General features: G+C 55.5%; 1 protein-coding gene across 1 annotated transcript; it reads left to right on the top strand.

Annotated features, from left to right (window-relative positions):
• The first annotated feature begins 882 nt into the window (after positions 1-882).
• On the top strand, positions 883-10,352 carry LOC100342322 (cytochrome P450 2E1). Its single transcript, XM_002718771.5, has 9 exons — positions 883-1,091; positions 1,981-2,140; positions 4,030-4,179; positions 4,498-4,658; positions 4,983-5,159; positions 5,989-6,130; positions 7,854-8,041; positions 8,473-8,614; positions 10,021-10,352. Exons 1-9 carry the CDS (start codon positions 915-917, stop codon positions 10,203-10,205), a joined length of 1,482 nt encoding a protein of 493 aa, XP_002718817.1. The 5' UTR covers positions 883-914; the 3' UTR covers positions 10,206-10,352.
• The last annotated feature ends 459 nt before the right edge of the window (positions 10,353-10,811 follow it).

Raw genomic sequence — 10,811 nt, 5'->3', positions numbered from 1 at the left:
TGGCGTCCCATACCAGAGTGCAGGTGCAAGCCCTGGCTGCTCTGCCTCCGATCCAGCTCCCTGCTGACGCACCTGGGTAAGCAGTGGGAGACGGCCCAGTGCTTGGGGCACTTTCCTGGATCCTGGCTCTGGCCTGGCCCAGCCCAGCGGTTGCAGCCATTTGGAGAGGGAGCCAGCAAACGGCAGATCTTTCTCTCTCTGCCTCTCCCTCTGTCTTTGCATCTGTCACTCTGCCTTTCTAATAAATAATATAAATCTTTTCAGAAATGCAAAGTCCTCCAAATTTAACTCATTGATTTAAAACAAATATAATAAAAGCTCTAATGTAATTCTTTTCAGAATTTGACAAAATAATCATAAAGGATAATATTTCTTCACTTTATACAATAAAAATAAACGTTTTTATATAAGAGATTATGTTTCTCAAAATTGCTGACTCTCTCCTCTGCTTCTTTCCCTCCATGAATGGAGGCAGTGTGTGGATCCTGCTCTGCCCTCGTGCGTTTGTCTGGTTGGGGTGGTCAGACATTGAGAGGCCAGTCCTGGCACCCTGCCTGTGCTACCTTACATAAAAGTCCCACCATGCATAAACACTTGGCATGGATCTGACTACCTGCCACATGTCCAACCAGTGTCAAAGGACACAGTAGGTCCCGACCACTAGGGCTGGGTGTTGACAGAGCCCAGCTTTGTCCTCATCAGGTCACTGGGACACCTTTTAAGAAGCAGGCATGGCAGGCCTCAGGCTTTGAAACAGTGGCCAGCCACAGCTAATAATAAACCAGGAACTTGGGCCAACGGGGAAGGAAGGTGGCATTGGCTGGTGGGGAACCCTCCCTTCTCAACCAGGCATTATAAAAGATCTGGTTTTTTGTAGGCTCGTCCCTATTCACTGGCAGCAGGACGCAAGCACCATGGCTGTTCTGGGCATCACCGTCGCCCTGCTTGGGTGGATGGCCATCCTCCTGTTCATATCCGTCTGGAAGCAGATCCACAGCAGCTGGAACCTGCCCCCAGGACCTTTCCCACTGCCCATTATCGGGAATCTTCTCCAGTTGGATTTCAAGGATATTCCCAAGTCATTTGGCAGGGTAAGCAACAGTGTTTACTTTGGGGAGAATAAACCAAGAATCTGATCTAAATGTATGTATCGAGTTTATTGTCAAACAAGTTACTGTTACTCAATGCCAGTCTGTTGTGAATTAACTGAATCCATATATCCTCTAGGAGTAAGACAAATGCTGCACTGATGGTGCAGCTTGGGTGCCAAGTGTTCAGGGTGGGCATTGACCTTGGAGGCCCTGGAGACCCTGGTCATGCCGTGTCACTGGAGCAAGTATGCGCAGGCTGGTGAGGCTTGAGCATTGCTCTGGGCCACTCCATGTGGGGCAATGCGATCATGACCAGGTGTGCGTCTGCTGGGCATCAACCTGTGCGATCCCAAGAGCAGCCTGAAAAGTGAAGTGTCAGCTCAGCCCATCGGAACCAGACCAATCCCACCACCGCCCTGCAACTACTGTGGACAGTGAATGAGCTAGAACGTCCAAGACTTCGGTGGGTTGATAAAGGAAAGCCAGGCCACCAAGGCGCTTGGGATTGGCTTTAGCTGTCCACCAGTGACCACACATCGACATGGTGCACGGCAAAGGGTGGGCAGTGGCGGGTTCCTGGCTCCAGGTCAGCCTGAAGCACTGGGAGCTGAGGCGTTGAGTGTGGACCTGGACAGTGGGGTGATGGTGCCCGCAAAGTGGCCTCTGGTAAGGGAGACAAGAGCCAGAGCCCACGGGGCTGATGTGTCCAGGCGGGCAGCTGGGCATACGGACGTGCCTGCAGTCTTCCCACGGTGGTGTGGACACAGATGGCCTTTCCTCAAGGCCCTCTGAATTCTCTCGGCCAGCAGCAATGGCAGCGACGGGGCAGGGGTGAAGCAGCATTCCTTTGCTCACACCAGCCTCACCCTGCACCTGCTGGTCTCCACAGCTGGCAGAGCGCTTTGGACCGGTGTTCACTCTGTACCTGGGCTCCAGGCGTGTTGTGGTTCTGCACGGCTACAAGGCGGTGAGGGAGATGCTGTTGAACCACAAGAACGAGTTCTCTGGGCGTGGCGAGATCCCTGCTTTGCGGGAGTTTAAGGACAAGGGTGAGTTCACATCCCAGGCATGGAGACCAATCCCTACAGGGGCGTGAGGGTTTCACACAGCCCTGGCCAAGTCCCAGACTAACAGTGGCAGCAGCAATCCTGACCTGAACACAAGAGGCGCATGGCTGGAGGACAACCCCTGTCTGCACCCGCGGATGGGCTCAAGGCAGGAGCCTTGGGGGCAGTGCTAGCTGGGCTGCAGGAGGCTTCAGTGCCTCTGTTGGGGTCTCCAAAGCCCTATTTTATACGTTGCACATGGCCCAGACTGCCCTGGACATGATGTGCACCTGGTCCTCCAGGGATAATGACATGACTGTCTGAGCACAGGCAGCAGGTGCCAGGGACTGCACACATTATTCAGGAAATTGTCATAGAGCTCTGAGAAGCCTGCCCTCTCCCGGGCTCCGGCCTGGTGAGCAGCCTCTAAGGGGGTTGTGCTAGGTGCTGCCCTCCACTCACAGCCCAGCAGCTCTGCCCCCTCCTCTTGACCCCTCAGGGTAAAATCCAAACCCTCCTCTGGCCTGCACTTCCCAACTCAAACTGCTCTGTCCCTGCATTCTGGGACCAGCCAACCTTCTTTCTAGAGTGTTCCTCACAGCACAGTGAGCACACATGCCCTGGGCACTTTCTCGGTGGGGGACTTGACCATTGTTCCCAGTTTATGACAGAGCCCCAGAGCCTGAGCCCCAGAGCCTGGCGGGACATCTTGTCACAGTTGGCACCAAAATGTTCTTGTTGAAGAAAAGGTGGTGGGTAAAAGTAAGAGGAGAGGGGAGGTGAGGGAGTGGCCCCCAATGCCTACGGCAGGTATGGCCAAGAAAGGGCTGTGCAGGGCCAGGCTGGGCGGGCTTTCCCATGGGGACCCAGGGTCTTCACAGAGCTGAGCTGACTGAGCCGACTTCAGAGATGACACAAGTTTGTACCTGGAGAGAAGTGAAAAGTGTGGAGTTAATTGGAATAAGGATGGAAATACGTGAACTTTTTTTTTTAAAGATTTTATTTATTTATTTAAGAGGCAGAGTTACAGACAGTAACTTCCATCCACTGGTGCACTCCCCAAATGGCTGCAAGGGCTGGAGCTGTGCTGATCCAAAGCCAGGAGCCAGGAGCTTCTACTAGGTCTCTTACATGGGTGCAGGGGCCCAAGGACTTGGGCCACCTTCTACTGCTTTCCCAGGCCATATTAGAAAGCTGGATTGGAAAAGGAGCAGCCAGGAATTGAACCGGTGCCCATATAGGATGCGGGCTCCATGGCTGGGGCTTCACCTGATATGCCACAGTGCCGGCCCCTCGTGAACATTTTTAAAGGAAAAGTTCAATCTTAGGTCTGTGGATTTCAGACATCATGGCCCAGGGGTCCTCCAGGGGACACTCCAGGAGGAGATGAGGAGGAGCAGCTCCCACGACTTGAAGCTTGAAGGGAAAGTGTGGTCCTCCCGCCAGTGCTCTGTGAGCCCAGGGGCTGGGTGACCTCTGATGCTAGGAGACCCTGGTGCACAGCCAGAAAGCTTTGTGCTGAGGCATTTACAGTGTGAGGTTTCGACATTAGTGAGGACAGAGTGGTTGTCAAGAACGTGGTCAGTAGACAGGAAAGAAGTGGGCATTTTCACCTGTGGACGTGGATGTGAGCAGAGCATGTGGGAGGCAGGTGAGTGGCCACGTGTGGGCTTGTTTAGTATGAAAGGGAGAAGAGAACAAACACAGGCCCTGCGAGGCTGAATGTGAAGAGGCCCCTGGTCAGTGGATCCACCCTGGTCCTCTTGTGCTTCTGCGTGCACCTGCACACCCGCCCTGTGCCCCAAGGCCCTGTGGGGTCCACCTCCCACCCCAGCCCCATCTCCCTGAGAGCCGGGCATTGCGAGTGACTTCTGCCGGCCCCCTTTCCTTAGGGATCATTTTCAACAATGGACCCACCTGGAAGGACACTCGGCGGTTCTCCCTGACCACCCTCCGGGACTATGGGATGGGGAAACAGGGCAACGAGGACCGGATCCAGCAGGAGGCCCACTTCCTGCTGGAGGAGCTCAGGAAGACTCAGGGTGCGTAGCCTCATGAGACCCACCGACAAGGAGAGGGGCCTGGGGGACCTCGGGCTGCATTCCACGCTCAGCGTCCACACATCAAGGGAGCAGCACGAAGAAAACCCAAACGGGGCAGGCACGTGTGATGTGTTGTAGGGATCGCGGTGTCAGTGCGTCCTCTCGAGGCGCTGCCAAACACTGCACAGACCGAGCTGGGGGAGGGAGAAGGCCCCAGTGAGAATCCACCCCTTCCTTCCACCCAGGGGGCTGTCAGCTCACCTGTCTCCCACACCCTCCTCCTCACGCCCACGTATCACTCACCTACCTGTCTTCCAGGCCAGCCCTTCGACCCCACCTTTGTCATCGGCTGCACACCCTTCAACGTCATCGCCAAAATCCTCTTCAATGACCGCTTTGACTACAAGGACAAGCAGGCTCTGAGGCTGATGAGTTTGTTCAACGAGAACTTCTACCTGCTCAGTACTCCTTGGCTGCAGGTGGAGCCCTTCCCTCCTGTCTCATTCGTCTTCTCTCGCCAAGCTCATGTTGGGAACCGGATGGGTGGGAATCTAGGTCGTGTGGGCTTCCTTGACTGGATCACCCCGTGTTCCTCCCAGAGACGCCCGTGGGCCTCCTTTCCCGACCTCAGGGCATGTTTCCACGAGTGCACCCTGCTTTGGAGAGTGGCTCTCCAACAAGACACCAAGTACTCTGATGACCACAGCCATAAATCAAGTCTGGAGTAAAGTTGTTAACCTAGCACGCAAAGTTATGCTGCATCCAGAAAGAAATATGGTAACAAAATTTTTCTCTCTCCTTAGGTTTACAATAATTTTTCAAACTATCTACAGTACATGCCTGGAAGTCACAGGAAAGTAATAAAAAATACGTGTGAAATAAAAGAGTACACGCTCGCAAGAGTGAAGGAGCACCAGAAGTCGCTGGACCCCAGCTGCCCCCGGGACTTCATTGACTGCCTGCTCATAGAAATGGAGAAGGTGCACCCCACCCCCACACTCCCGCCCTGCAGCGGCTCCAGGTGGGGATGTGCGGGGTTCACAGGTTCCAGCCTCCTGTTGTGACCCACTCGTGGTGTCCAGCTGCCCCAGGGGCCGCAGTTGGCGCTGTTAGTTCTGCACAAACACCCTTGGCTTCAGCAGGACCTCTGCTCCCCATGGAGCAGCTGCAGGGGTGGCGGGGGCCTGGGGCGTTCCGCTCAGTGCACTTCAGTGCACCAACCTTGAGAGCCATGTCTCGACGAGGAGAAGCCCTCGGCTCCCCTTGTAGGTGCTTGTTCCCCAGTCGTGCGTCTGCAGCCCCTCAGGACCCCTGCCTGTGGCTCCGACTGGTGAGCCCTCTGTGTCCCTGTCTTTCCCTTTCCTGCTGCTGTGGCTGTGGAATGCAGTCCATGCTGATTACTCTCAGGCGATGGCCAGGGCTCACCGAAGCGCCCCTCCTCCACGTGGGCTCCTCCCTGTCCCCTCGTATGGCCTGCTGATAAAGACACCAGACTTGGGCTGGAAAGAAGGGACCCTGGCCACTGTGGCCCAGGTGGTGTTAGCAGGGTCCCCCCGAGGCCAGGCGCATCTCCCATCCCCCAGGACGCCCGCGTGCTGTTGAGGGAGGAGTCCCAGGGCCTGGGTGAGGGGCCCATCCTGCCCTCCGAGGCTTCCCAGGAAGCTCAGTGTCCCAGCAGAGAGAGGGAGTGGGTCCCACAGGGACAGCTTCTGGCACTCCTACCTCTGCTCTCCCCGCGGAGCTGGAGGTGGTTCTGACCCCCCTGAAGCCACCCTCTCACCGGTTCCCCGTCCGTCTCTAACTTCTCAGGACAAGCACGGCACGGAGCCCCTGTACACGCTGGAAAACATCGCTGTGACTGTGGCGGACCTGTTCTTTGCGGGCACGGAGACCACCAGCACCACGCTGCGATATGGGCTCCTGATCCTGCTGAAGCACCCCGAGATCGAAGGTTTGCAGCCTCCGGCAGACGCAGCCTGCATTTCAGCTTCCGCTGTGGGTCTGCAGCTGCTGGCCACCCTCAGCAATGGCGTGGGCCCCTGGGGAACCTCTCTGGGGGTGGTGTTCTTGGGCATGCCCAGGACCTGGTGCCCTTGGACACTGGCTGGCCCACAGCCTGTGAGGGGCCTCTGGCTACATGACAGAGCAGCCTGAGGGTCTGTACTCTGCTCTGTGAGCCTTGCATGACAGAGAAAACAATGCTGCTATTGCCCAGAAGACTTGGCCTTACAGGCGGGGGTGGAGAGTGTGCAGGGCCAAGGGGCTCTTCCTGGGCGTCCAGCACCCAGATGGCTGCCACCCTGGAGCCTCCTCACTGCTTTCACGGGGCTGCTCCCAGCAGCACCTGCGTCCAAGGGGACCCAGTGTCTATTGGAGGCGTGGGGTCTGGGCCCACATACGTAGGGGAAGCACCCACCGTGGCTGAATAGAGGCCTCGTGGGGGCACCCACAGTCACCAGGATGATGAGCTGACCTCCAGGCAAGAGGGAGTAAAGTGGCAGCAGCCTCACACGAGGGTGCCCTCGGGCCTGCGGCCCTGCCTCTCTCTGGGTTGGCCCCGAGTGCACAGCCTGGGTGGCCTGTGCTGCTCCCTCCCTGCCCAAGCCACAGCTGCTACCAGTGAAAATGCGGCTTCAGCTGAGCGCCAGCCGGGCAGAATCGCAGGCTATGGAGTCATCGCCTCCAAGAATGTGGCTTTGTGACGGGTTCAGGTTTGCGCCCTGGTCTCTGGTCTCTCTGAAGGCAAAGCCTTCGCTTCACAGAAATGTGACGGGTGAAGCAACCAATGCCCACAGAGGGAAACGTTTTATGGGTTTTGCCGCTATTAAAGGAGAACTCTTGATCATTTTACTAGGGGAACCATGGACTCAAAACCGTTTTAGGTGATTAATTATGAGGAATTTCTAAGACAAACAGAAAACACAGATAACACCCACACATCCATTGCCAAGTTTACCCTTGTGTGGCGCTCACTTCAGAGGTCTTCAAAGAGAACTCGCTATGAGCAGCAAAGCCCCATGGCCTTGCCGCCCTCCCAGAGGAGTGCAGTGCCCGTGGCCACGTGTGGCCGTGCGTTCACCACTAATGCGCCTGAGTCCACGATTCCCGCCCGTGCTGTGTGTGTCTCCATAGCTCATCTGTGCACCGCGCCAAACACGGCTCTTTCCCCTGAACGTGCTGTGGCCTCTCTCAAGCAGACTGCGTGTCTGACTCTACTCTGTCTTCTCCACACTTTGTAGAGCACAGCACAAACATGCCGAGGCTAATAGTAGTGCCAAAATTTCTCTCCCAAAAGAAATTTCCAAGACCGTTTGTTATTCTCTACTCCTAACATGAAGAGATGAACTAGCTGAGCATTGTCAGCTAAGATAACGGATGCCCAAACACCGGCAGGTGCTGAACAAGCCCTAGGCTCAGCGGTCACCGAGCCTCGTGGAGAATTTATCCCGTGGGTCTGGGTGCCTGCAGAACACCAGCACTGCTCAAGCTGCTTCACAGACATCTGCTGGGTGCACGTGGGGGACGGAAGGCTGTCGGGTGGACGGCAAGATGGGTGGGCAGGTGGATGGGTGCATAGGTAGGTGGGTGGTAGGAGAATGCGAGGGTGTTCGATAGATGGGGGGGTGCCTACCTAAAGCCAGTCCTTTAAACTTAGCTCATTCGTATCTTGGCAGAGAAACTTCATGAAGAAATCGACAGGGTGATTGGGCCGAGCCGAATGCCTTCTGTCAGGGACAGGGTGCAGATGCCCTACATGGACGCTGTGGTACATGAGATTCAGCGATTCATCGATCTCGTGCCCTCCAATCTGCCGCACGAAGCCACACGGGACACCACCTTCCAAGGATACGTCATCCCCAAGGTTGGTGCACATGGCCAGTGTTGCCTTTCTGCTCACCACCTGGCCTTCCAGGGAGCACGATTAGGGCAGGGGTTGGGATGGGGGCCGAGGACACCTCCCTTGGGCAGACACAGCTAATGGTGGGCAGGTTAGACCTGCCCTGCGGAGCAGAGAGGAGATCTGGGAAGGGGCCTGGGTTTGTAGGACTTTCCAGCCCCAGGGAGGGGCAGCAGCAGCACCAGCCCTGGAGTCACTCTGTGAAGAGACGAGGGCTTTCGTCTTCCTTAGCCCCATCCTGTTTTCCATCAAGTCCTTAAGCAAGCAACTTCCCCAAATGGAAATATTTTGCCATCTTGTATAACGTAAAATCCAAAACCGCCTTCTTGCCCGGGGGCTCCTGGGGGAAAGCCCGTGTTGGGTTGACATGAGTGAGACGACCTCTGGTTTTCTAGGGCACTGTTGTAATCCCGACTCTGGACTCCCTTTTGTATGACAAGCAAGAATTCCCTGATCCCGAGAAGTTCAAACCAGAGCACTTTCTGAATGAGGAGGGGAAGTTCAAGTATAGCGACTACTTCAAGGCGTTTTCTGCAGGTGAGACGAGCCCAGAGGTCGCACCTGCCCTGTAGAGTCATCTCCCACGCCGCCCTCTCTACACCCACACTCTGCCATCATGTGGGATCAGAGCAGCACGTGGGGCCTCACACGACCTAGGGAGCTCTTCCCTGTTCAGAGAAGTCAAGTGACACCTTTCACCAAAAGTCCAGGGAGGAGGCATTGTGAGTGAATCCTGTTTCATAGGTGGACATATTGCCACCTCCTTTTTCAAAGATTTTTTTTAAGATTTTATTCATTTATTTGAGAGGCAGTTACAGACAGTGAGAGGGAGAGACAGAGAGAAAGGTCTTCCTTCCATTGGTTTACTCCCCATATGGCCACAATGACCAGAGCTGCGCTGATCTGAAGCCAGGAGCCAGGTGCTTCTTCTGGGTCTCCAAGGACTTGGGCCATCTTCTACTGCTCCAATGTCAAGGCAGAGAACTGGATTGGAAGAGGAGCAGCCAGGACTAGTACTGGTGCCCATATGGGATACCGGCACTGCAGGCGGAGGACTAACCTATTGTGCCACAGAGCCAGCCCCTATTTGTTTTTTTATCTGAGAGATAGAGATAGAGATAGAGATAGAGATAGAGATAGAGATAGAGATAGAGATAGAGAGAGAAATATCTTCTACCCGCTGGTTCACTCCTCAAATGGCCACAATGGCCAGGGCTGGGCCAGGCTGAAGCCAGGAGCCTGGAGCTCCATCCAGGTCTCCCATAGGAGTGCAGGGACCCAAGCACTTGGGCCATCATCTGCTGCTTTCCCAGGCGCATGAGTAGGGAGCTGACTTGGAAGTGGAGCAGCCGGGACTGGAGCTGGTGCTCTGTCCTGGGATGCGGCGCGGCAAGTGGCGGCTTGACCTGCAGTGCCAGAATACCCATCCTTCTGTCACCGCCAGTCTGTTTCTACTTTAACAGGACTTAGTGAAAATCTCCCAAAACCATGTACCTAAGGCTCCATAATTTTAAGCAAGGGTCACTGCAACTCTGACCTTCCCGGGCTCGTCACAGGGTGCCCCCGTCTCCCTCCACGGGGCTTCTGGGCCTTCTCAGTCCCTGCTCCCCGTCCCAGGGCCTCTCTGTGCGTTCTGCTGAGGGAAGACCACAGGCAGCTCCAGGACTCAGCCCCGGGGTTGGGGCCTTGGCCTCTGGCACTGCCCACCGCCTCCCTGCCTGTGTCCTGGGCAGAGGCCCTTTTCGCAAGCAGACACAGCTTTGCTGCGGAGTTCTGACGACTGCTGTTGTGTGAAAGCTCACTCTTGAGTAGGTTCGCGCTTCTTTCTGCGGGCAGAGTGCTTTAGGGAGCGCCTTCTCTATGGCCGCCCTCCCCCAGCCCCGACCCACTGCCTCAAGTTAGCAACTCTGGCCACGTCTCACCGATGCTGTTGTTGCTTCTAGGAAAACGTGTGTGTGTTGGAGAAGGCCTGGCTCGCATGGAGTTGTTTCTGCTCCTGTCTGCCATTCTGCAGCATTTTAACCTCAAGCCTCTCGTTGACCCAGAGGACATTGACCTTCGCAGTATTGCGGTGGGCTTCGGCCGCATCCCACCACGCTACAAACTCTGTGTCGTTCCTCGCTCATAAACCCAAGGGCAGCACCCCGGAAGACACCACTGTGTCTGTGTGAGGGCTGAGTTTGCCCGGCCTGCAAGGCCCTGGGAACACTTCACAGCACACGGTGCACTCTGTGTCCATGTTCCCTGGTAAAATAAACAGTAACTTTCAAGCCCAGCAGTGTGCATCTTTCAACCTCTCTGACTCGGATCCTCCTGCCTCCCTCCTGCAGGGTTTCATTGAGCCCACGGGGACAAACCAGGGTGCTCTCTCTGTCTCAGGACCCTGAATTCAATCACACACTCAGATTCCTTACAGCTTGTCAGTTCACATATCCATGGTTCTTGGATTTAGGGTATCTTTGGGGCATTGTTCTGCTGACCCCACCTCCCAGCTCACCCACCTTAGGGCACTGCTGAACACAAAGTTAGCAGGCAGGAAATCCACTGCCTGGAGGGCCAGCTGCCCAGCTGACAGGTGCTGTCTTTCTCATTGTCCCACCTACATGGTGGCAAGACTTTCTCCAGCAGAAAAATGTATGAAAATGTCTTCTTATTTGCTTTGGGGCAGAGAAATTTCATTTCTTTTTTCTCTCTCTCTTTAATTTATTTATTTGAAAATCAGAAATAGAGAGAG

This window comes from Oryctolagus cuniculus, chromosome 15, assembly GCF_964237555.1.
Source record: "Oryctolagus cuniculus chromosome 15, mOryCun1.1, whole genome shotgun sequence".
In the NCBI taxonomy this organism is placed as follows: domain Eukaryota; kingdom Metazoa; phylum Chordata; class Mammalia; order Lagomorpha; family Leporidae; genus Oryctolagus; species Oryctolagus cuniculus.
This window is presented reverse-complemented; position numbering and strand designations above follow the sequence as displayed.